This window comes from Ictalurus furcatus, chromosome 20 (assembly GCF_023375685.1).
Source record: "Ictalurus furcatus strain D&B chromosome 20, Billie_1.0, whole genome shotgun sequence".
NCBI classification, from domain to species: domain Eukaryota; kingdom Metazoa; phylum Chordata; class Actinopteri; order Siluriformes; family Ictaluridae; genus Ictalurus; species Ictalurus furcatus.
Window position 1 is genome coordinate 19,031,435 of NC_071274.1, and position 27,487 is coordinate 19,058,921.

At 40.2% G+C, this 27,487-nt stretch overlaps 1 protein-coding gene across 2 annotated transcripts; it reads right to left on the reverse strand.

The window, feature by feature from the left end:
* On the reverse strand, positions 1-26,343 carry LOC128624171 (homer protein homolog 3). 2 transcript variants are annotated; one of them, XM_053651578.1, is made up of 10 exons: positions 24,860-25,661; positions 24,076-24,125; positions 18,887-19,043; positions 15,719-15,850; positions 15,252-15,359; positions 8,239-8,372; positions 6,678-6,834; positions 2,966-3,073; positions 2,755-2,835; positions 1-1,919 (listed from the first exon to the last, which is right to left on the reverse strand). In XM_053651578.1, exons 2-10 carry the CDS (start codon positions 24,096-24,098, stop codon positions 1,734-1,736), a joined length of 1,086 nt encoding a protein of 361 aa, XP_053507553.1. In that variant the 5' UTR covers positions 24,099-24,125; positions 24,860-25,661; the 3' UTR covers positions 1-1,733. The 2 variants fall into 2 exon arrangements, with proteins under 2 accessions (XP_053507553.1, XP_053507552.1); XM_053651577.1 differs by lacking the exon at positions 24,860-25,661 and adding an exon at positions 25,684-26,343 and having other exon boundaries at positions 2-1,919.
* Between the last annotated feature and the right edge of the window lie 1,144 nt (positions 26,344-27,487).

Genomic DNA, 27,487 nt, shown 5'->3' on the forward strand with positions numbered 1-27,487 from the left:
TCTGTGCTTTATTTTCAGCCGTTATATTTGTAGAACTGATTTACTTAAGTTAAAGTAAGTGACAAACTCACACCAGACACACATGGCATCATGGTTTCTTTTTATTAATGGGGACTGTGTGCAATTTCAGCACAGAAAATGAGACTTCTGAGATGATGACAAATAATACTCAAGGCCAGGCTGCCTACATTTTGTGTATATACACCAGTCTCTAGCTTAATACTTTGTATTTTAGTGCACAGTTTAAGGTAAAGGTTGCAATAAAACAACTTGCCTTATGAATCGCAGGCCAAAACATGAAAATTGATGATGATCCTGGAAATGTTCATTTGTTCAATTCACTCCTTTACCAATGTATGGCTGTTCATGTACAAGGATATCAGTCACCTCAATGATTTAAAATAAAGAAGGTGATCTGTAGCTTAAAATTATCCCTTAAGAGGAAGATACTACAGATTATGTGCTCTTAATTGCAGGGTAGCTTGATTTTATAAGCATTTGAAACCTGCATTTATTTCCTCTGACATTAAGACTTGCTCTTGAACGCGTAGCCTTCATGGGGGAAAAAAATGTCATCACATTCAAGTGTCATTTCCTCATCATCCATGGGTCCCATTTACAAATACTCAAAAGCAGCGAGTTTCCTGAAGCAATGACTGATACGCAACCATGCAGCCTTAGACATGGCCTGTGACATCAAAGTTGTACAATGCTTAGAAGCCCTATAATCTAACTAGAAAAGTACAGTACAAGTTCCACCCAAGCCACAAGCTGGCATTCCTAAATGCAGGAAAAATAGCCTTAACTTGTACTTTATGAATACTTACCTACAAATATCGTAACCTACATGGACCTATTAGAATAGATTGTGCATTGCCTACAGTGCATCTTAACTATATTTGTACATTTCAAACAGAGCAACTACTTTTCTTTCTTTCTTGTATCCCATATTACTTATAAATATTACTGCTAGATTAAATAAAGACCAGAATATTCTACCAGTGAATTAATCAAACTGAGCAGTACAGTCCTCAGAGAACAGTGATGTTTCTGCTGGTCTTTGGTATACACAGGTCTCTCAGCAAAGAAACTGCATACGCAGGTTACATTCACTTACCATTTCTCAAAATTAATCTTAAAATTTTGCGTTCATATAAGTGTTTCAAAATTTGAATAGTATTATAAGTTGTTTCATGCGCACTGTAAGCTCCAACTTTTGCTTTATTTCTTTTCTGTATTTTGTCTGTGCCATTAAGTACCAGTGCCATAGTACCGGTTATAGTATGTTTATATCTAGGACATAATATAATGCAACATAATATATTACTTCTATTCTGACTCTATTTTCCACCACTGAAAGGAAAACGTGCTGCCGTGCGTCACCTGATATAAAAATATACTTTACCCCCAAATCGTTATCAACTGAGTACTGACTTAAACTGATATTTATTGCTAAACTGTTAACTGGAAAAATCAAAAGGAAACATCAAAGAAAACTACAGAACAAAATGTTGTGTACGTGTAATCACTAGCCTCTGATATTCTCTACTCGAAAGCATAGCTACACTATGTGCTGACGTGGCGCCTCTTGAACGGCAGTCGTTCTGTTTCTTAGAGCCAGGCCGCTGAGCTTTGGCCTAGCACAGGGACCGCCTCTTTCTCTCTATCTCTCTACCTCTATGTCACCACAGCTCTAGCTCTTTCAGTCAGAAGACCGCTCTTGCTCTACTGCTCTACTTCTCGAGCAGTTTGACGAGGCTCTGTCGCAGGTCATTGAGGTCAAAGAGCTTGATGTCGAGGATCTGGATGACCCTCTGAACCTCGTTCTCTGTGCGGTCTCGATCCTCCAGCGTAGAGGCCAGGCTCTGCTCAGCACTCTGCACCCGTCGCTCCAGATCCATGTTACGCATCTCCAGCTCCTGAATACAATCACATGCAGAGTTACACACGTTTCTAAAATGTTTCTCTTTTTTACGCACAAGTAAAGTTCTAGCATTTGAAGTGGTGGTACCCCCTAAAGTGAAAAGGGAGAAAAACTGCATTTAAACATCGCATTTTAAATTCCACTGAAGGACACAAACACACTGACTGTTTAAAAGAACCTGATATACGCATATTGATTTCATTTGCATTTCATTTTACATGTAGTACATAATTTATAAAAAAAATAAATACATTTATTTATTCAGTCTGCAGGATTTTTATGTTTAGTTTTTTTGCTAAACTGCTTCCTTATTTACCTTTGCAGAAAATCCTATTCAAGTTTAGAAATTTGATAAGTCATTTCTGGTGTAAGGTGGTACACCATAAGCTAAGTGACTTCTATGCAAGTGTGTTTCAACAACAAGGATCAGTCAGTATTATTATTATTTTAATTTTTTTTTTAGCAGTCATTGACTGCTAATTAAAAAAAGAAATCAGATCAGTCAAAGTAAAAATTATCATATTTTTAGTTTATATCTGAAAAGAAAATTGCTTAAACTGATCAAACTAACCATAATGTTAAAGCAAACAAAAAAACTGTGCAGATATAAACTAAACGAATTATACTAAAAGCAATGACATATTAATGATAAACCTATAATAACCTTGGCACGAACCAACACTTTCATTGGGCTATTTATCGCTGTCCATTCATTTCAACACACTAGCTGTAGTGTTTCGGTTCTTGAAAAGCACTGGTCGTGACCAGGCGGCTTTATGAGTAGCGGCTCACACGGGCTGGTGTGTCAGTGAGGCTCTTTATTTTGGCACCTGTAATCTGTGAATGGCTTCCTCTCTCTCCTGCTCCATCTCATGGAAATTGGACTTCTTCGCCTGAAGAATACGGATTTCCTGAAACACACAGAACTCCAGAGTGGGTTCTCCTTCGCATGAAGGAATTTATCAATTACTGGGTGGATTGAAGAACATCTGTGTAGACTGTGCACAGTCTCCACAAAGCGGTCGGGCTCTAAACCTTTACCTCATCTTTCGCCTTGAGTAAAGCCTCCAGTTCCTCCAGAGACTGTGTGAGCTCATCTTTCAGCATGTCGCTGGGTCCCTGGCCTCCATGGGCCTCCAAATCTGCCACCTAAGCAAGCACACACACACACACACACACACACAGCAGTAACTCACTCAGGGTTAATACTGTGTAAGCCTATTACTGACATTTAAAAAGAAGAACCCCTGCATAAGAGTGTCTGTTTTACACAAGTTAAATACTTTTAATATTGTTCCACTTTCAGTAAACTCTTAAAATTCACCTGAACTGAGTTACAGGATTGACACAGGATCAGAATCATGTGACCTGTCAGTGTAAGTTCAAGATAAGTGTCTTGAATCTCTGTGACCTTCCTGTGGAGAATTACGCTGACTCTCTTACACATCATGAGCTCGTGAAGTCTGTGTGAAACTGTGTTAGCCCCCTTGGGCAGAGCACATGCTTATTGATACTATAGTTAGCACAACACTGCTCTCCTTGTTCTCCATTTTCCTACCAGATTTATCAAGAAACACAATGTATTCATGCAAAATACATCATGAAACTTCTGTTCCTAAATATTTGAGGGCCGCAATAGTACTTTCCCGCTAAACAGTGTGACACAGCATGGTACAGTTACGAATGCAAATTCACAACTACCGCGGTCGAGTGTGTGTGCCCGTCTTCTATCGCTTAACAGTACTTGTGAAAAGGTGTTCATTGGACGTTTTATTGATGTGTGACGGGCAAAAGTAGTGGACTAATGGAGTACTTGTTATGTAACCACCAATCATTGGTAAAATACTACTCTAATTTAGCAAACTGATCTTCTAAAAATAAAAACAATTTCTTTAAAAGAGGTCACAGGTCTCGAAACAAGATTATTCCAATTGTGGAAAGCGACCCAAACAAAGCCAAGGGTGCCAATACTTTCATCCTAGTGGAAACAGAGAACTACGAGACCTTATTGTTAACGTAGTCATTCTTCTTCTGTGGCTGAATCTCAAATAGTGTTACTATTAGACAGTTATCCTCTAGTGCATTATACTGTATATGTTCTGTAGCACCGCTGCACTACAGTATATCCTATGAAGTGAGCACAAGGGCATAGTGAATACAAATTTGGCCTAACTTGGAGATGGTGGATTTTACATTGATCATGGTTTATAAGCCGAGCTAAATATTAGTGATGAGAAAACAGCACTGTGGGTGAATAAAATAAAAATTAAAATAAATGTATTTATGGCGGTGTGGTGGAACAACAGGTAGCACTGCAGCGCACAGCTCCAATGTTCCTGGGGATTGTCTGTGTGAAGTTTCTGTGCATGTTCTCCCCATATCCATATCAGGCAATTCACCTACTGGCATGCTGAGATGAAACTAACATAAGACTGCCACTAGGTATGCATGAACATGTCAATGTGTGTGCACGGTGCCCTATAATGGATTGGCGTCCCATCCAAGGTGTATTCCAGGCTCGCACCGAGTATTCCTGGGATTCCACAGTTTCCCAGATACTGAAAGCGAGTGAGCAAGAGAATAAAATGAAATTAATAAAATAAAATGTGAAAACTGTGATGTTACACCCTTTTGCCACTATATGGAAGTACGGCAGTATGGCTTCTAGGGATCATCAGGAAAACTGATTGAACTGCATTATTAAAGACACCCTACTTGAATATCCTTACCCTCTCCAATCGTTTTATTTATCATTTTATGCATGCAATAATAAAAAATTTAATATGGCAATAATTTTGATGAGTATAAACTTTAATACGTGTATTTTTTTGTATACTGTATGTATATTTTATGCATGTTCCACTTATTATGTATTTTCTGATCGGAAATTAGCTGTTGATGTGCTAGCCAGACGTCGTAGACTTACAGTTCTCATCAATATCTAGGCATATATTACCATTAGTAACCAGGTATAGAAAAGAAATCTCCAACTATTCTGGATTCCGTCAACCTGTTCTAGGCCCTGTATCCTATCGCCATACTATCTCTTCTCTCTCTCTCCATCTCTCTCGTCCTTGATAGCTGTCACAGACCTGCCCTTGGGAAATCAGCACCTTTATTCTGCATTATGTCAACAGAACCGACACGCACACAGAATAAAGAAACAAACTAAGAGGAGAACTTGTAAAAGGTCTTCGCCATTTGGAGAGTCTTAAGAGATGCTGGCTTATTTTTAACTGTGTAATGTGCAAAGAAAAATCCCCCAAATGAGGAGCTGACAGTTCCCCTTGGTGATTTTTCATTTCTCCTAACTAGGGCATTGAAAGTAGGATATAGCTGTCCTACAAACCCTACTCTCTCTGTGTCCCACGAGACATGAACCATTTTCAACCACCTGGCCGCCTGATTCATATGAGAGTGAGTGAGTGAGAGAGAGAAATACAAGAGAAGCGAGAGAGAGAGAGCATGCGAGAGAGATGCTTGCTCATCCAGACCCTTCTCGCTCTTGTCCTTGTGCTTATCAAAAGATAACGAGAGAGCAAAGTTAGGGCAGACGCCTATAATGTTAAGTGTGATAAGTGATGATCATTTTTACAATCGATCCACAGCAGCTATTACATGCCGTTGAAGGGGTTTCTAGAAACACAGCCACGTTCTTCACATTAACACAAAGTTACACAGGCAGATGAAACACGCTTTTACAATAGAAGCCAAATAGTAATGAAACAAGTCCGGTCTGAATGCTGGCGCCCCTTATAGAACATGTGCGTAATGAATTCATTAGGACGTCTATTTCCTCTGCTGACTCAGAGGCTGAGGTGGTATGAACATTAGAGACCACCTCTATAGAGCCATTATAGAGTTTATGACATTACAGGCAGGTTCAGTAGGCACTTAGACTGGCTTAAATTTCATAGAAGCTCAATGGTATACCATTAGCCCCCTGCCAGGAACTGTAGCTTAAATCCGACTGGATCTGGAATTAACGCAATCAAACAAAGCGGGGCAGGAACTTCACTGGTTGAAGAAATACATTTTACATTTTAAACTGTCAGCCAAAGCGGGTTAAAAATAAACAAGACAGTTTCAGACTCTAGGACAGCAACTGGTTTCCCGACAAATTACCCTCCATTCTGTATTATAAATCTAAATCACTCATATTAAGAGGAACATTAAGAGTGCACCGTAACCTCATTTGCTATTTGATACCCTCCACATCTAGCACTTCCATAACTGCTAATAATGCAACTGGGGATTTAATCGATGAGACTCCTAATAAGCCATAACACTGTGTTAATGTTCAGTGAAATATCACCTATGTGGAAGGAAGTCTTCATTATGTTAAGAAAAACAAATTACGGATCATTTCGGCTTAAGCTGGTGATCTGAATTCACTTCCTCTGTAGTGAGGCATTAAAAGATACGTCTTGAAGGAAAGGGTCATGGAAAGCAACTTCCAAACAGTTATGAGACTTATGGGTGTATGAGTCAATACTGCTTGGGAAGTGTATCAGGTCAATGGGACTTTTCCCATTTACAAAAAAACCCCCACACATGTATGTTTGGACATGTTTCTTTGACTGTACATGTTGAAGCCAGCTCAAAGAAAAAGCAGCTTTATGTTTACGACTCACCCAGAACACACTGTTTCTATTTTCCCAGACTGGAGTGAGTGAGTGAGTGAGTGAGAGAGAGAGAGAGAGAGAGAGAGCGAATATTCGACTGCATTTATTCCTCAATACGGGGGTCTCACCTGTTCTCGCAGCCTCTCCGTCTCCTCTTGATAGGCCGCCAGCTGCTTCTTCCACTGCTCCACATTGGCATTAGCTTCATGCAGCGCGGCCACCAGTTTTGCGTTGCTGTCCTGCAGGGTGAAGAGCTCGGCCTCCAGGTTTATCTCACAGATAGAGCTGCGGTGAGCATGCATGAAGCAGTGTCACTTTCAGTGATGGATCAGGGCCAGTTTCATTTTAATTTACATTCAAATTTAATTAGTTAAAAGATCCAGTGCAAATATTTGAGATGAGTTGGAATGAGTTGGAACTAGATTTCAGTGCTATTTGTCAAGCTATGAATTAAGTCCAGGGACTATAAAAGAGCTTTCAGTGGCTATACTAGCAGTAAAATGTATTAATATTTAATTAAAATGTATTAATAAATCTTATTTGCACTTTCAACAAATTAAAACAGTGTCATCGCTAAGTCAAAAAATCTCAGCTTGCACAATTCCTGATACATTTAGATCAGTGGTTCTCAAAGTAGGGGCCAGGGACCACCAGGAGTCCTAAAAGCATAGCCAGGGGGGTGGAAATTACAACCCATTTATTATGGAGTTCATTAAGAATGATCAAGTTCTTATCTATAATTATTTTAATCCAAACCTCAATAACTCATCAGCCTAGGAATAATGTCAGCTTCTTAATGTAAAGTTGAAGAATGAAAGGACTCTAATAATTTATTTTACAGTTCCCTGACTGCAAAAACAGTTCGAGACCTCTGATTTAGCTGACAAAGGCCACTAACAGGACCACAAAAAAAAAGTTTGAAAATGCTCTATGAAAAGCATTGTACCTTCTTTATGGTCACATCTGTGGCTGAATAAAACCAGCCTCTCTGAATGAGCAATCATACAGGAGCCCCTGTACAAGACTTCTTTTTGTCAATATATTACCCGAGAAAGGGCAGGAGGCTGTTCGAAGACTCACCATAGCAACCCTTGTTAGAAAAGAGCACCAGTGGCCAATAACGGGCATACAAAAGGAAGGCAAGTGGAACGGGATTAGAAAAAAAGAAAGAAAGAAAGAAAGAAAAAAGCTCAACGTGTGAGTCCATGTGCAGTCACAGATGTACTGGATTCAGCACTTATGTATGACTCAACACTGTAATGGCTGTTCTTCTTCCCTCCTCCCCGGGTTCACACTGTGAATAGTTCTGAATGGATAACAGTAAGAGTTCATCGGGGTGGGGGGGGGAAATGTACTTAGTGACCACGGTCTATTCCAGCATTAGCAGTCAGGGTAGTGATTATTAAATCAGGTTTTAATCTTGTAGACAGTACACTGTTTGGAATCTAGCCACATAATAAATGCATTGTACCTTCAAAAAAGCAAAGACAGATGCTGTAGCTACCAAAACTCAAAAACAGAGTGCACTGCAATTGCTGTTATTTTGAGAACTAATATTACTCTTGCATCGGAGCACAAAAATGCAAGTTTGCTCTAAACGGTTTTTCCTACATGCTTGATTGATATCCGCTGTGACCAACCTGTTACAAAATGGGCTTGGTCACAGATCACTGACTATAATGGTCTTACCCTTCAGAGAGCATCTTTTTGATACGCTCTTTCTCTGATGAGAGTGTGATGTCTGCGCTCTGGCTCCGGAAGAGTTTATCATCCGGCCCATTTACACACATCACCGGTGGTGACTGCAATTCGTCTGAGAGATCCTGCAATACATAGATCAGCATGCGGGTAGGTTAGTGTTAAGTTTCTAGAGCTCCTACCGTCTTTTCTATTTTTTTTTTACACTTTATATTAAGCTCAGACACACATCAGATTGCCACAGTGATTGCCTGTCACTGTAACGCCATCATGAATAACAGCCCAATTAATTGAAAATGATCGTATCCTGTTAGGATGTTAACCCCTTACACTCCCAGGAGTGTAAGGAGTGTACTGGTCCAGACTTACATTCCTCTCTACATAGCTTACTACACACATTTCCTATTAGTTTAACTCCACTTAGCGAATAATTCCTTAATATGCTCTAAGATGTATGACTGAATTATAAGTTGAGGCTTTGAAGACTTAAACTTTTCTTGTCATTTAATGAATGCAACGACACAATACAGAGAATTCAGTTACACAGGCTAGGCCTTTAACAAAAGGGGATATAAGGTACTGGATTGAATAGATCTATGCTGAAACATGAGCAGATGAATGCTGTCTGGGGGGGATATTGAACAATGCATCTACTCTTCAAGGGATATTTAGTCAAATAAAATAAAAATAGATGGAATAGATATTGTACAAAGACTTACATAATGTGTCTGGATACAACAAAAGGTAGAATATTGTGAAGAGAAAATTCAGTGATTATGACTCCACTTTGTTCCTGTATTTGTACATAATGCTAAATCCAAAATTATGGTTTGATCCTCAGCTCAGGTTTACTGTCTATGGATTGTCTATGCAAACCGCCCATATGTGCGTATGAGTCTGTGTGTGTGAGATGACCTGTGATGGACTGGTGTCACATCCAGGGTGGATCCCTGCCTCGCACCCAAAGTTCCTGAGATAGGCTCCAGCTTGGCCATCAGTCTGACTATTGAGGACTGCAAAAACATTAGGTGATGTTTTGTAGCTGTCCAGTTTTGGTGCCCACTATAGACTCAGACATCTGTTCTTAACCCAATGTGATCATCTGCAGTTGTTCCCCATCCACCTCAAGGTTCAACATGTTGTGTATTCTGAGATGCCTTTCTGCTCACTGTGGTTGTAAAGAGTGCTTATTTGAGTTAACTTTGATCAGCTCAAACCAGTCTGGTCATTCTCCTCTGCCCTCTCTCATCAACAATGTGTTCGCACCATTCTGTGTAAACTCTAGAGCAATGGTTACCAACGCTGTTCCTGGAGATCTACCTTCCTGAAGACTGTAGCTCCAACCATAATCGTGCCCACATGACCATCTAATCATTGCCTGAAGGAGTTCTTGATCGATTAAAACGGGTGTGTTAGATTTTGGTCGGAGATGAAACCTGCAAGCAGGTAGATCTCAAGGAAGAGGGTTGGTGACCACTGGTCTACAAACTGTTCTGCATGAAAATCCTAGGAGATCAACAGTTTCTGAAATACTTAAACCACCCTGTCCAACACCAACACCCATGCCACGGTAAAAGTCGCTGTGTCACTGGGAGTTTCCTCTCATTCTGATATTTAATTTGAGCATTATCTGAAGCTCATGACTGGTCTCTGTATAATTTTAGGCTGCTTCCACATGATTGGCTGTTTAAATATAATTGCATGAATCTGCAGGTGTACAGTGTTTCCTAATAAAGTGGACGGTGAGTGTGTTTTCCTTCTGAGGCTGGGTAATTTAGTATCCCATTACAAACTGAATTTTATTCCAGTTGTCACAACAATTAAAAAAAATTATAATAATACAATCGAACAACTAGCAATAATGCATGACTGGATCAGTATTACATTGCCATTCCATTCGTTTTTCAAAGACATGTAGTATCTAATCAAATATTAAGTAAGGCAAACAAACAAATGAAACATGTCTTATTGAGGAGTACTCCTGATCAAATTCAAATTGAAATGGACTTTGGAAGAAAAAAAAGAAAAGAAAAAATAGAGGTCATGAGAATAATTATGCGGAGATCATTATCATGCCTGTCAGGGATGGTTAACTAGTTAAAAACCTGAAGTAGTCCTCCTACAAGACAATAAAGGACACAGTAAAGGACAAAACAACATATTCTGTCTCCCTAGTTATGAAGAGCTGCTCGTCCCTGCAGCAGTGTGGAAGGATGCAACAGGAAGAGAGGTAAGAGAGGTGAGTGTCACTGTAGCCCTTGTAATGTAGTGTAGTGTGATGAAGCAACACTTGTTTTTTGCTGCCACAATTCTGCTCTTAGTAGAAATATCTGTAACAGCTGCACTGCATCACAGAAGCAGAACATAAAGGAAACCAGAACAGAGGACAGACGGAAGTTCTTGACCCAGGTAACTGTGCTGCTCCTGCACTGCTGGTGTGTCTCTAGCGCTCACACAAATTCACAATAGTTTACTATGGAGTTTACCCAAATATGTTTTTACTACAGCGTTGTTGAATTCTTGAGCTTTATATTGAACTCAATATGTTGAAGTCACAGGTTTAATGCACTTGTAACGATAATACGTTATTATTGTATTACAGTAACAACTTACACAAAGTCTTGCATGGCGGATACTCCACATAAATGGACTTAAAAATGTATGAGACCTCCGTTGAACATCTTTGGAAGGACGCTCCAGGGTCAGTGCTTTGTATCAGTCAGAGGCAAAGCTGTCACTTTACTTACACCACAGCACGGTAGAATGCTCAAATCTGATTGGTCAGAAGGTGTGTGTTTATTTCGTACAGTGTAATAGCACGGCTCAGACAGTAGTTACAGGTGTAACGTGAACAACAGGTTAATAGTAAAGCGCTCATTCTAATACGTTATTGTTTCTATAGCAACAGCTCATACACAGGGACTTGTATGGTGGACACACCATATAATCTAAGACTAATAATAAATTGATCTGTCATTAACAAAGTAAAACATAAAATTGCTGATGTGGTGATGTGTTTTCTTTTAAAAGAAGATGTTTATTTAACATTTATGGAAGGAGTCTCGGTTGTAAGTGCTTTGTAATAGTCAAGACGGAGGAGTTTATGCTTTCTGGTTTCTCAGTAAAATAACAGATTGAGAGAGAGAGAGAGAGACAGAGAGAGACTAATGAGAGAGAGACTGATGAGAGACAGAGAGAAAGAGAGACTGATGAGAGAGACAGAGAGAGACTGATGAGAGACAGTAGCTGCGTTTACATGGACAACAATAATCCACTCTTAATCCGATTAAGACCATACTCTAATTAAGAAACTACCATGTAAACAGCAATTTTTACTTACCTTAATCTAATTAAGGTCATAAGCGAATTAAGCTCTAATCGAATTAAAACAGGTGGAGTACTCCTGTTTTAGTCGCATTATGGACGTGTATTACAGACATGTAAACACCTTAATCACATTATGAATGTCGTGTGAGAGTTTTCACCGCATTTTGCCACAGGACACGATCACACACGGCAGTTTTACGTTTTATGGTGAACAAGAGAGTTCGGCTGCGTCCCAAACCGCAAACTTTCCTACTATAGGCCTGTAGTGGGAAAAAATACATGTATCTCGGCTACTATATAGACGGTAATTACACGGTTTGAGACGCAGCCCACGACTTCAAGCAGTTGTCTATTAGCATGTACTGCATGACAAATAATCAACTGCACTTAAAGCGTTCGTAAAAAATAAAATAAAAACACCCAAAACTGTATACGGTACCATAACGAAGACCAACTGTATGTTGATACGTGAAATTCTGGAGGGACGTCGGACGGCGTGGCGCAGCGACGTAATGATGCGGGCTGTTAATCTAATTATGTTCTAAAACATGTAAAACGGGAACATGACAGGAGTATTCTAATAGCGACTCATGTAAACACCTTAATCACATTATTACCTTACTCAGAGTAAGGTCAATAATTAGATTACTGCTGTCCATGTAAACATAGTCAGAGAGAGACTGATGAGAGAGAGACAGAGAGAGAGAGAGAGAGAGACTGATGAGAGACAGAGAGAGAGAGACTGATGAGAGAGAGACAGAGAGAGACAGATAGAGAGAGACTGATGAGAGAGAGGCAGAGAGAGAGAGAGAGAGAGACAGAGAGACAGACTGATGAGAGAGAGACAGAGAGAGAGAGAGACAAAGACTGATGTGAGAGAGACAGAGAGACAGACTGATGAGAGAGAGACAGAGAGAGAGACAGAGACTGATGAGAGAATGACTGTTTATTGCAGCTGTAACATAAACGATAACATGAACTAACTTATCTTTCGGACATTCCACAACATTAAATCTTTCTATAAACCATTAAAAGATGGCATGTTTTGCTTGTTAATAAATGTAATTTATGTTTGTTAGTAAATGTAAATGTAAATTGTAATCCTTGGCAAGTCTCTATGGTATAAGCGGAATAACACTCCAGACCACGCTGTTGCATGGAAATAATGCACTCCACTGTGCGTCCTGCCACAGCAAAACCCCCAACATGTCTTATTTTCATATAACAGCATGATTGGTCATGTGTTATTCCTTACATAATCAGCTCCAGAGTGGTAACTGTAACTCTGTGTCGGGCCACATCACACCATCACACTGTTGATTACAATCCTGCATTATAATCATGCATGTCCCTTTATTCTTAGTACATATTTAACCATAATACTACATTGTTTTTACTATGGTGTTTTGGGTTAACAGTGTAACAGACCTTTCATTTATTATGTGATGTTCCTTTTCTCTAGGATTAACCCTGTAAAGATTTAGCTATTCGTCTTATAGCATATTACTCAGTATCTATCAGGGGTTAAATTGGAATTTAGCGGGTGGGGTGCTTTACATCTATTTTTCATGTCCCAAAAATGCAGAAACTGCTCAATTTATGTTATTACAGTATATGTAGTTTTCAACAGAATCACATAAATGTGATTGCAAAAAGTGTTTGATATATAATTCTGTCCTAAGGGCTTCATTTTATCTAACTACAGTCGGATGGCCGGACCTCAAATTTTCAGTTTTACTTGTATAGCCCTTTAGGCAGCAAAATGATATTAAAATATGTGTTTTCTGAGTGGTTTCTGCCAAAGATACATCATGCAGTAAAATCTTCCAAATGAACACAAATTGAACACATGTAGTTTTAAAGATGAAATGTATATGCACGGCCTTGACTTATTTTTGAAACAATAAAGCAGTGTAAAAACAAATGTATTACGCCGTCATTATTATTATTCTTGTCATGATCCATATTTTTAGAGGGTGCTGTTCACAGGTGCTCCCTTCCAATATAACCCCTGATAACTTTTATGAATTATTCAGTAAATACAAAGACACTAATAGGGAAGGTGTGTAGTAGCAAAGGAGAAGAATGTACCGTCAGTCTGGACTCGGGTTGTGATGGATTCGGGTTAAATACTGTAGTCATCATACAACAAACAATAAAGAATCATATTTCTGCACTTTCCTTCAAAATGGAGTCTTCAGTGTTTACTGGGATAACAGTGAACATAGTAGTAATAAATCTGACAGATTTCACTTTGGCTATTTTTCTGCATACGAGTGACATACAAGTGCGTGCTCAATGAGCAGTGTGAACTATGAGAAGCCTTGAACTATGAGAGTGCTGCTTGTGTGCATGTTTGTTGAGAGGAAAGAATGACAATACTGGTGTGTGAGATTCCGTCTATACGCTTGTCTTGAGTGACTAGTGCGGTCTTCGAAGCATGCTGCACTCACGGCTTTGAAAACATGCACTGGGAGACACTTGCAATGTTTCACACCTCGTCACAGACCAGCTGTGCTGCAATACAACAAGGAAAGAGCTCTACAAATGATCACTATTTATTCTACCAAGATATATTGTGACTCACCTGAGAGAACTGTAGAGATCCAGTTGCAAAGCATTGTGAAAAAGGACAGAGGACAGTTACGGTTAAGTTTCCCAAGATGTGAATATTGTACAGATGTAACACTTGATGCAATTAAATGTTCCAGCAACTACATGACTATGCCAAGCTTCAATGTAATAAAAAAATAAAAATTTTTAAAAAAAAAAAAGGTATCATGGATAAGAATAAAATAAATCACACAGGAAGCCCCTTAGGCTCTGAACTAAAGGGTGGGAGTGGTGTTATTCATGTAGTGGAAAAACCCGCTGATTGTTTAATTGCTTCTGATCACGCTTTTGACCTGAAAACAGATTTATTCAGTGGGAGACAGACACTCCGAGCCAAGGTGCAAGACTGCCTGGTTTAATTTTAATCGCTGCCCTATTTCTCTTCTCTCTTCGCGGTGAGATGAATGACCCAGCTGATGCCAGGGTCTGGGTTTCAATAACCCTTTGCCTACTGCAGTACTTCCACAAATAAGAGTAGCTCTACTGCTTTAGGAAAACTGAAGTAGACTAAAGGACTCGTTAAGAACAGATCATTGGTTATTTAATGTCTGCTGATTAAGATAATGCTTCTAGCAAATTGCTAATCAAATTGCTATATTTTAGCATGTAATTCATGTTGATTACCACCTCAGTGGTAAGAATACAAATAATTCAAAGCTGAATAAAAGTCTTGATTAATTGAATTGGATTGTCTTCAGAATCCTGACAACTCCCTGTTATGGCTCATGTGATGCTGAACACGCTTGAAGGAGAGCGTCAGCTGTCCTATTCTGTATACGTGAGCAAACAAATGTAAATCAGCTGGCTCGTGTCTCTCTGATCGACAGCGAATACGCCACCTCAGAGCAGAGCCAGTTACCCTCTCGTGAACTCCCAGCCATGAATGGCTGTGGCATCATCAGGAATTATGACCTCCAAACACTCGGCAGCCCATCACGACCCCATGCTCATTTAATAATATAAAGAGGCAGAGATTACAATGGCGTTGACCCTTTAGCATGATTTGATTTTAGCAATCCATTCATGTGTGTGTGTGTACTATGTGCGTGTTTGTGAGAATGCACCTGTGGGGCTGCGATGTTCAGGGCAACGTTAGCCAGCTCCATCTTGTCTTGCGATTTCTCTCTAGCCAGCCGAGCCGCTTCCTTGACCTCCTTAAAGCGCTCACAAAACTGTAATAAAAATACCATACTAATGTGAATTACATCATAATAACGTACACAGTGTAGCTTTGGCCAAATTTGTGATGCTAAATGCCATCTGTAGCCTCCACCTGCAGCTATTCAGCAAATAACTTGTCAGGTAATTTAAAAGTTATTTACAAGTAATCAAATCTGAGCCTGCAAACATACCGCACTAGACGCATTTTGTTACATATGATTATTTAAATCATGTTGTGTTTTAATGTGCAATAAAAGCCTAGTTTGAAAGAGTGTGCTTTACTTTACATCTGACCAGGAGCAAAATAATTTCCCAAAGGAACCTTGGGCCTTAAACCTTGAGCATTAAAGTGTGCTGCTGTGAGATTTACCTGGTTAAGCTGCTGCTCTGTGGCGAAGCCCAGGCCGTACACGGTGTTAGCCCTGCTGTCGGCCCACTGGCCGAACTTCTGGGATGTCTTAGTGAATGTCATGTTGTGTGTGATGGTGCTGTTGATGATAGCCTGCAGAGACAGAGGGCGGCTCAGAGTTTTGGCCGATAACCGATTCTAATGAAATACTTACGGTACACTCACTCTGACCGAGTCATGTCCTGCGTTCATGGTATAAAAACATGTTAAGCACACTGGATTGGGAAATATATCAGATGTACTCAGTATCAGGTCATAATCCATTCCAGGAATTTATACTCAACAAATGTCTTAAAGCAGATTATTCTGGATTTTCGTGGAACCAAGCGCAACAGAACCGCCAATGATCGCAACAACAACACGCAGTAAGGTATGAAGAAACAAGGCTGGGACTGATTTCTTTCTAGCTCAGACTGTAGTTTCATGCAGTATATCAGTGCTTACACAGTGTGAAACTCCACCGTCGGGGATATTCATCAGCAGGGATTGAGAACGCACGTGTGAAATACAGTCGCAGGTGTAATGAAGGCTAACGAGGTGAGTTATTTTCTCGATCGTCCATTTTGCTCCCCACAAAATAACTGTTTAGTAAACAAACTAACAGTAAATTAATCAGATGAATGCACAATTTACACAAGGTAGGTTAAGAGGAGCTTTTTTGAATGAAAAAGGTTACAACATGACATGAAACCAGCAGAAGATTACGGACATAGAAATCACAAATGCAGCTGTCTATCGGCCTTTTAAGTGTGTGTGTGTGTGTGTGTGTGTGTGTATAAAATAAAATAGTTATATCAATAGACTCTCACTGCTTATATGGACATCTACTAGACGACAAGCAGATATGCATATTCTATCTACTTAGCCCTTTCCCTCCTCTTCACTGTGCAAAAATAAAAATGCTGCAATTTGCTACTCATTTACAATCCCCTTTTTACAGAACTGATTCCCTGCTGTCCTACTTCACTACTCTGACAGTTAGACAGATGGTTTTGCTCCTTCAAAAATACTGGCTTGTTGCGAAAATGATGTTTTTGTCATTCAATACAACATATATGGAATGACTTTCAAATAGCTGCTAAGTTACAGTTTCTGTTAGCCATAAGTCAGTTGACATTTCAGGGACTTGCTCTCGCAAACTTGGACACGAAACACATCAATCTACATGCAGGATGTAGCCTGCTGTGTTTATTTGTGTTCGCTTCTACTCAGTAGCGGCACGGCATTGCAAATGCGAAATCTGGTCTTGCTTTTCAGAGCATAAATGCGAAAGTCTGAACCCAAATGGCTTTGAACCTATCAGGGTTATTACTGTGCATTCAATTCTGTAATCATCCTTTCTCTTTGATATCAACAAGCCCATTGATGTGTAATTAAACACCGTCCTTACATGTTTGGTAGGCTTGCGCACGTCACGGTAGATAAGGACAAGCCGTCTACAGAGTTTCTTTTAACCGAACATGCATCAGAGAGTGTGTTAAGTTCCCTATTTCTCTCTCTCGCTCTTTTTCTAAAAGGTCTTGTGACTAGATTACCAGGTTGGCAGGATACAAAGAAAAAAAGGGAAACGAACTTATATGAGGTCGTGGTGGAATTAAAATGAAGAAATGTAGGTCAGTTTGAGAGTGTAGGGAGTGCAGAGCTGTAATATACTTCAGTAAGCCATCATTATATGACCAGATAAAGCTTTTAAGGGGTGGGGTTGAGGAAAAAAAAAAAACACTAGGTGTATTTAATTCATTTTCACACCCACAGCACCCAATCACAGATTAGTAAATACTGACAAATCTTTAATATATATATATATATATATATATATATATATATATATATATATGTATATATATAAAATGTACTAAATACTGGGGCCTATGTTTAGGTTCATCTAATGTATTTATTATACACAATTTGTTGTGTAATATTATCCTTATTTTGATATCAATGCTCTACTAATATATCAGGTGACTGTTATGTTTTATATTCTGCAACTTCATATCAGTCTCCATTCTAACCATTTCATAAATGACCTATTTCTGACCATGAAACAGGGCTTAACTGGATATTTTTATCTCGGTGAATGCACTCAGGGCGTCCTGGTGGCGCACTGCTGCCTCACTCATACTGTCTGTCTGGAGTTTCACATGTTCCCCCCCGTGTCTGAAAGTTTCCTCTGGGTTCTCAGAGTTCCTTCCACCACCCAAAAACATGCCAGTAGGTAGATTAGGTATGATAAAATGCCCCTCGGTGTGAATGAGTGCATGAATGGCAGGCATAATATCCAGGGTGTTTTCCTGCCTTGTTCCTGGGGTTCCCTGAATAGACTCCACCACAACCCTGACCAGGATAAAGCAGCAACTAAAGATGAATGAACAAAAGAACAAGCCCAGAGAGTACACTTTACAGATCATACAAAACAAATGTCCCTATTACACAAATATCCCCCTATTCACTCTCCAGTCATTCTCCATTGCTAAAAAATATGGGACTAGATACTTGAAGCATCCACACTGCACAAAAAGCACAATCTGCATTCTATAGGTGATCTGTGCCTTTCCACATTGATCAACGCTTCCATCGCTCAGGATCCTCCTCCCTGGAACGCTGCTCATCCAGCAGAGAAGTCTGGAGATTCACTCCATCAACAGGCATTGATTATACACACTGGTCAAATGGCCAGCAAAATCCCTCAGCTCTAACTCTGCCTTTTCTGCTCCTTTATTGAAGGTGAAATCTGATAGTGCTTTGGATAGAAAAACCTTATTTTATATCTCTGACTAAATGTACACTAAAATGCGCAGAAATCATTAAAGATGGAATCTTTAAAGATGCTTTAATCAATCATTTTCACCCATGTCCTGGAGCAGATGGGATGCTGTAAAAAAAAAAATACTGTAGAAACAATTGTTTGTTTCTAAAAGCACAAATTTCAGCTCCGCACACATGCGGGGCTAATATCCTGGACTAGAGTAACATTGAGGCACCATCATTTCAGGTAACTTCTAATTTATATAAATTTTACTTGAAAATCGTCACCAGTCTATTCAAAGGCAATGTAATAAAAAAATACATTTACAAACACCTGGCAGAGAACCAGGTCCCACATTAATAAAAAAGGGACGGCTGGCTCACCTTGGTGCCTCCCACACTGATGATGCGGTAGGCATGCCGATTAGCATCATAGAAGAAAGAGACGGTGACTGCATGCTTGCTGGCTGGGATCCAGTTGCGCTTAGTAGCTGGATCGATCTGGAACACGTGCGCTCGGGTACTGAAAATGGGTTGCTCCCTACGAGAGAAACAAAACATGTTGGACAGAACACCAGAACAAGAATAGTCACTTAAGAAAGTGAATGACAAATTGACACCCTCCCACCCACACACCCACACACCCACATACCAGGGTAATACTTAAACACCTAAGCACAATGATTTATATGCATAATTAAACATGCTTGCACAAGGTTAAGTGACATTGTCATGCATATACGCACAATCATCCTAATACTCAGTACAGAAGGACTTCCATTTAAGATTTTAATGCATATTCGGTTTTCCATTAATATGAATATTAATGTAATGAATGAATAAGATGCATCACAATCAATGGCCCACTGTGAAGACCTTGTTCTGCTTAAAATGTTCTTTAGTTTTCTGTCCAATTTAGCATTTCTTGTACTTGATTTATAGCTTAGGGCTACTTGGAATCTCAAATATGAAAAGGAAGACATAGGGAACGCTAATTTGCGTCATGTTTATTTAAAGTGTTGTATCACAGTGACCACGATTGTACAGCAGAATGTGAAAAACTCTCTTGGTCATATAACTAATTTAATGCAGTGCAATATTTACTTGTATATATTTTCAGCTCAACAGTAAAACCATTTTCCTTTTCCGGGCTGGTGGATCTCAGGGACATTATAGAGACATTTCTGACTTCCAGGGCAAAACCACAGCCCAATGTGAAGTACACAAATACTTCAACAACACGGCACGCTAACAAATGCATAGCATGCAATGACTAAGAGGCTCCTAATCCTGCTCCAGGTCAGTTCTGCTCTTTCTGTCCCTGTCAATGTGACCGGGTTGTGGATGTCTCCTGGTTACAGGGTAAATATTTGACGGTCTCAGAGCAGTAGCGTTGCTTTGGCTAGCTCCTCTAGGAAAGATTGAAACCTCATCAAAAGTCAAAGTCAACAGGGAGCGGGATTAAACTCAGCCGGAAGAAGAATTGTAAGGTCACTATAATCTGTATTTCAGAAATAAAAGAGAGGAACCCAACTGAGTTACGGGGATCTAAGTGTTACCCTCCTGATAGAACATAAGAAATGGGAAAGGATAAAGTAGATGGGATCTAGCATCACTCTTCAAAGTGTTCCAAAGTCACAAATACCTAATAGGTATTTATCTTCATAAACTCTTTAGAAATGGATGCAGATATATGACAGACAGCCCTGAGCATTCATACAAACTAGAGAAAAGACAAAAACGTATAGTTTATAAGCTCTATATTTAAGATTTGTAATTGTGATTTTAGGCTAAAGGTCTCCAGGGCATTCGATATAACTACCTTGGATATGGAAAGATGATGCAAAGAACTAGATAACACCGAAATACCTATTTGCTCTCATTGCCTCTGATGGGGAAAACTAAATAGATGAACATCTGAATGCACTACACATTTTGTTTCCTAACCACCGTCCATGATAAAGTGCTCATCAAATCTAATTCAAACTTACTCAGACATACTTAACTGAAGGACCCGAGCATGAGTCATGAATGTTTTTGGACATAGAGAAAGAATAAAATGTCATTATTTTTCAAATGCAATATATCGGACATTACAACAGGGCAGATATCTGACATTATAAAAAGGTCTACAGTAGTATTAAAACACACTGAGGTTAAGTGCCTGATGAGTCATCATGGAAAAGTGACCACCAATACGTGGTCATTTAAAAACACCAGAAAATATTCTTATTGTGTATTCCTAGGGGAGCTTGAAAAGGAGTTTGCTATAGAGAAACACAGTAGTAAACGGAGCACTGAATCCATCCAGCAGTCACCTACAAATCCTTGCTGGAGGTTCTGACTGAATTTACTCACTCAATAGAAAGCAACATCTCTGTTAGACGAAGGCATGTTTTGCCACACTGTCATTACTGGATAAGTGGAAGGAAAAAAAAACATTTTTGGAAATGTAGCAAAAAATCTAAATTAAAAAGCCAATTTTTGCCTTAGAACAAACCCTTATCACACTTAGCTATTGTCCGCACTATACTTAGCTCTGGACATAAAACAGATAACGGGTTTTTTTTATTTTATTTTATAAAAGTAATGGATGACTGCTCCAGCTTATAAAGCTGACCTTATTTTTCATAGCTGTAATGACTAACTGCAAGCTCCTTGCACAAATTAGGGTGCACTGTATTAACAACCCGGTATCACAAAACCATACAGAAAACAGATCATGTGTGGACAAATCGTTAGCTAGCCAAGCACGTCAAAACGTCTTTATTTCTCTTTACATGTTTAAACCTGATGTGACATACTGTGAGTATCGTGCTAGCAGTAGAGTTACATGGCTGCATGCCTAGTAAATATCATTCTGCCGCCAAACAGATCGCACCGCTCTGATGAATCCATCCATCCATCCATGCATCCATCCATCCATCCGTTTTCCATGCCGCTAATCCTACACATGGTCGCAGTAGAGACTGGAGCCTATCCAAGGGAACTCAGGGCAAAAGGCAGGGGACACCCTGGATGGGGTGCCAACCCATCACACAACTGCACACACATTCATACGCTATGGCAATTTGGAAATGCTTTCAGCATACAGAGCATGTCTTTGGACTGGTGGAGGGAGCAATAGTACTTGGAGGAAAACCCCAAAGCATAGGGATATCATACAAGATCCTCACACACACAGGGAGGAGGTGGGATTCAAACCCCAAACCCAGGAAGTGTGATTCAAATGTGCTAACCACTGTATCCCCCCCCCCACGCTGATGAATCACACATACTAAATGTTTTGCAAAATTCAGTGGGAAGTAGAGTTTATTTTCTTTCCCGAACACGAAATCTGCTTGTCCTAGGTGCCTGTGCCACAGATTTGTCCACCTCTGACACCCAAAGACATACTCACTTAATAAACCCTGCACTGATCATGGTTACAGCGGCAACCTAATTCTCTTCCTTATCTCTGCATAATCCTTGCTGGTGTCTTGTATCGCACAGTGCATTCCAGCACCGGCATTGACACACACATGCATACACACACGAATCGCAGACATGATTACAGATCCAGTCTGATGAGATCACCTTCCTCAGCCATGTCTCTGGGTTGGAACGCCGTTGGAACCGGAGCATCTCTCAAGGGGGGCAGACAAGTGTGACACTCGCACCTACACTTTTTCTTTTACAGCACAACATGGAGATAAAGCTTGAATTAACTTTTTTTTGTGTAAAATCAGGATTATATCCGCTACATCAAAACTACTACTAGTTGATTAAGAGACTTCATATTTCTTCTGCAGTAACAAAATGAACCACTATCACCTAAACATCATTTTCATTTCAACAGACTAATGAACGAAACTAGACAAGCAGCATGTTTTTTGAGAAATTTGTGCAGGATTAAAAAAAAAAAACAATTAAATACTGCTTTCTAATGGCATGAACAGCATCAACAAATCAAATGATTCTTAAATGATTTATTCTGCTTGACTGATTCACATCCAATCAGCAACAAACAGTGCTTCTTGGCCCATCCCTAAGCTGCAATAGTTCTAGTTCATAGGCCAGTACCACAAAACAGACAGTTCCAGCTTCCTGTTTCCAAAGGTTCTAGTTCCTTATACAGTGGAGAAAGGCCTAAAGTCAATGAGACAACCAGTAGAAGTTTTAGAGTTGTTACCCGTTTCTGGTGTTTCTCAGAATTCGGTGTAGAAAATACAGGATGCACACGCACCAACACAAAATATAAATACACAGATATGCACTTTCACCCACAAGTACACAGTCAAGGAACTACGCTTTCTACACAAAAAATGCAAATGGATCTTTTCTCTAAGCACTGTGCTGCATCCTGTGTTGACATGTTAATGTGTATTTGCGTCGTTGATGTAGCCATTAAGAGACAAGTTTTACTCTTTGACTGCCTACAAATTTCATTGATTTATTGCCAGATAATATACATTCCTAATGAAGCAATTACTGCCAAATGTTACTGAGCAAACAGCCTCTTGATAAAACTGCTTACAGCTGCTCACTGCTCAGCACTGGTAGAAAACAGAAAGACAAGCTGGACTGAAGCACTGAATAAGGAACGAGGGTGTGTGTGTGTGTGTGTGTGTGTGTGTGTTGGGGGGGGCGTATATTGACAGTATATATCATGCATGTGACAGATACAATCCTCTAAGCAAATCAGCATTAGTATGCAAGTACAGCTACAGCATACAAGCTACAATTCAAATGTCACCGCCACTCCACTGTAATATTCCTACAGCACATTTCCCATTTAATTGCTACACTTCCAAGCTGGCTATAAATCATGTTAACCACCTAAAGTATGTTAAACGAGCAATTCAGGTGACGCGAAAACAAAACGGCTTCCCAAGTTTCGCTGTTGTTAGAATGAACTTTGCGGTTGTCTGAGGCTCTGAGTTTGAACACGCGAGGTCATTTGAAGGACGAGCGGCGCCGTTCAGTTAGAAATGAGGCCAAGCAGGCCGTCCTCTCACCTTGAGATCTTCGAGAAAGCCTGATCTAATTAATCTGATGCTCTCTTACTATTATCCAGACCAACATTGAGCTTGTATGAACTCCCCCAGGTCGAGTCTGTAAAACACTAGAGCTGATACAAATCATGAGGCAGACATTTCAGGAAGGCTCTACGCTGATGGCAAATGTGACTGCTTGGCTTTTCGTACCAAATCCCATGACCTTTCTGTGGTGCTCTGTGAAAGATGAGCCCGCTCGGTTTGGTGCAAGTTTCCCCCCCAATCATCCTGCGTTTCTTCCGGATGAGCTTAATTAAGCACTACGGCGCAGTTAAAAACAGATTTGAGAAATGAAATTTGGCCAAATGCAAAGCGGAAATGGCATACCTGTGAATATTTTATAAATAGATCACACTTTGCTTCAGGGCCAAGAGTTCAATAGTGTGTGTGTGTGTGTGGGGGGGGGGGGATGGGATGGAACGTAACCTGAATCTTGCTGGGAAATGTAAGGAGCTGGATGGGAAGTGAATAAGGAGTGGATGGGGGAGTGAGGGGGTGGCTTGGTGACATGGTTATTATGTGTATGGCACCGCTCACCTTTCTCTGTGGGACGGAAACATCCTTACTGGACAGATGAGAACCTTTTTCTGCAATCAGAGGAAAAAAAGAGCCACGATAAAAGCATTATAACACACACGGACACACAATTCTAAAACATTAATTAGAAAACGCAGCGTAATTGCTTTGTGGAAAGTAGGATTATCACTTTATATTGTCATGTTGTGTAACTCAGTCAAGAGCCCTTGCACCAACAGCTACCATTTCATACATAATACATACTTATAACCTAATGTCCCTACTGACTATTTATTCAATTATAACCCCATCCTTTCTATATGACCTTAATACAATTACTCATTTGGGCATCCAACAATGTAACTAATACATAATAAAGAGTAACTACATCACACGTCACAAACGTTCCCCAAGTGCATCTTATCATAATGCCAATACTCAAATCTGTCCTCAATAGGCTGTTAGGCTGCAACATATAGGCTCAGACAAGGATATCACAATATGTGATAAATTCTATATTACTCCTTCATGTACAATTACAGTTTAAAAAAAAAAAAAACAGTAGTAAAATGGTAGTATATGGTAACAACACTTGTCATTAGGTGGTAGTGTCACAGGTTTGCCTATTTTACCTTTAAAAAATTTAAAAAATAAATAAATAAGAAGTACATTATTGGACCAAGGTCCACACTTTACCAAAGTGACAAAAATGTACATGAACAAAACCATTGCTGTGAAAAGTCCCACAAGGATACTCTAAAGATGAAGCTAATCCAGAATCCAGTAATTCAATATATATTCTCACCTGGATACTCTAAACTTGTACCTAAGAACTGTTGCTGTAATCACAAACACTGTCGTGCGCTCATCCCAATACTCCGAACATCCTTTCACCCTTTCAACACACTCGGTACTGTTTGTCTTTATAGAATACTGTTGTACAAGAGCAACGATTCTACACGAGTCTGGTTCCTCTCGAGGTTTCTTCCTCGTGTCGTCTCACTGTCTCCTCTCACAAGGGATCTAAATCTACACCCGGATTTCTGTACTGCTGACTAGTTATAATGCTTATTGTTAAGTGAATTGCAATTGAAGGGAGTTTTTCTGGCAACGTGCTTAAAGAGCAGTTTGCATTATTTTGACGATGATGACTTCTTTATCGATTCCCACTTTATAGAAAGCCCACATTGCAACTGCATTTTGGGGTTTTTTGCATTTTGGGGTTTTTTGCATTTTGCATTGCAAGAGCACACTTAAAGTCAACAAGTGTCAGCCAGTGCTGAATGAAACACGTTTAGAATAAAACTGGCTGAATAAACCGACACAAAATGTATAGATACATCCATTGCAGGCTTCTGCCATGTATACAGTGCAGGCTTAATGTTAATAAATGATACATTGTGCATCCTTATGCTTAAGGTCTTAGGTGTTTTACACACACACACACACACACACACACATACACAGAGAGAGAGAGACAGAGAGAGAGAGAGAGAGTACAGCAAAAAGAAGTTGTAACACATCTGCCTAGATACAGCTTTTCTCCTGCCTCAGAGACACACACACACGCACACACACACACACACACACACACACACAGAACACACAATGAATACACACTTCACTCACCCCATGTCGTTGTCAATGCAAAAATACAGGAATTCTCATTGCCCTCTTTTCAGTGAGGGAACTGCAGAGACCGCAGAGAGTCCTGTATCCCTCGAGTCGCGCGCGGTCCGGATGCGTCCCAATTAGCAGCCGGAATTACCGGGAATTCAGCTCCAAACAAGACTTTAAACTAAAACCGTTAAACCTCGACGGAAACCACGTGACAGAGGGATACTGAACATCCTGCGTGGAGTTTCTTTCCTGTGTCCCCCTCCTTTCTTTCTTTCTTTCTTTCTTTGTTTGTTTGTTTTTCGCTGCACTTCGGTAACCTTGCGGACAGCAGCAAAACTCTGGCCGCTTTCTGCTCAGCGTGCACGCGCCTCTCGCCTGTCAAACTCCTCGCTCGCGACGCCGCGCCACTTGGCAACTCGTTAAAGCGGACGTCGATTTGTCGCGCGTTTTCGTCGCAGCCGCCGCCGCCGCCGTTTCCGTGATTTACAGGCGAGCCGGAGCCCGAGCCGCCGCGGCACAGTGCCGGTGTCACGCGCTGCCTCCGTACTCGCTGGGCTTTTAAAAGGCGCCCGCGCGCGCCACCTGCTGCACGTTCCACAGCGGCGAGGGCGCGAGCCCAAAGCAGGACGCACTATCGGGCTGCGTCCCAAATCTCACACTAGTCCCGAACTTCTCAATATGCACTCAAGTTGCACATAATTTAGGAACACATGCTACACACCTGTACGTCCATGCAAATACACAATCAGCCAGTCATGTGACAGCGGCTAAGTGCATAAACATCATGCAGATATTACCAGGCCCGGATTAGTGTGGGGCCTTGGGGTGACCACACTTGAGGTCCCCCCCCCCCCCATCGCACTTTACACGTAAAAATAGTGAAATATACTATGAATATAAAAGCCATAGGTTTACCTGAACTTTTTTTGTGGACTCACCTGGGGGGCGGTTAATTTTGTGTCTGTTTGCATCTCCTCCAATAAAGAATATATATAGAAAATATGACAAATATTTTTAAGTTCGAGTTGTTATCTTAATCATATGGTGCCCCAATCCCCCCAGACCCCCCTCCCCAAATGACTGGTGCTCTAGGGGACTCTCCCAATACCATATATGGATAATCCGGCCCTGCAGATTACAGGTCAAAAGCTTAATGCTCATATCAGACACCAGAATGCAGAAGCTCTGAGACTTTATCCGAGGCATGATTATTATGGCTGTTGGTGCCAAACTGTCTGGTTTCAGAAACCTGAGAAACGGCTGATCTTCCAAGGTTTTCACATACAACTGTCTCTAAAGTTTACTTCTAATCAAGTCCATAACCACATCCTGAACATTGGTGGTTGGGGGGGGGGGGGGGGGGGGCAACAAAGCATTTGATGGGGGTTGGGACACAAATGTAATGGTCCTTTTTAATTCTCTATGTAATAAAGCCCCAAATATATACATTATTTATATACAATGCAAGACCGTTATAGTTAGGATATAAAATTTAAAATACCTACAGTAAGGTCATTGTGTATTACGATACAAAAACATGTAAGATTCGATGGTTTATTATATTTCAGATGTACTCACGCTCTACCCCCAGGCAGGCCTTTCATCTTATTATGCACAGATCTAGTGAATAATATGTTCCAAACAGTAGAGCAGACCAAATATGAATTACAAAACTTCCACTGTGTATATACTGCTAACTTTTTTCTGTTATGAAAAATAACAGCATTTGGGTTTGGAATGACATAAGGGGAAGTAAATGATAACAGAATTTAATTAATTTTTAGGTGAACTGTCCCTTGAACCTTTTTGAGCA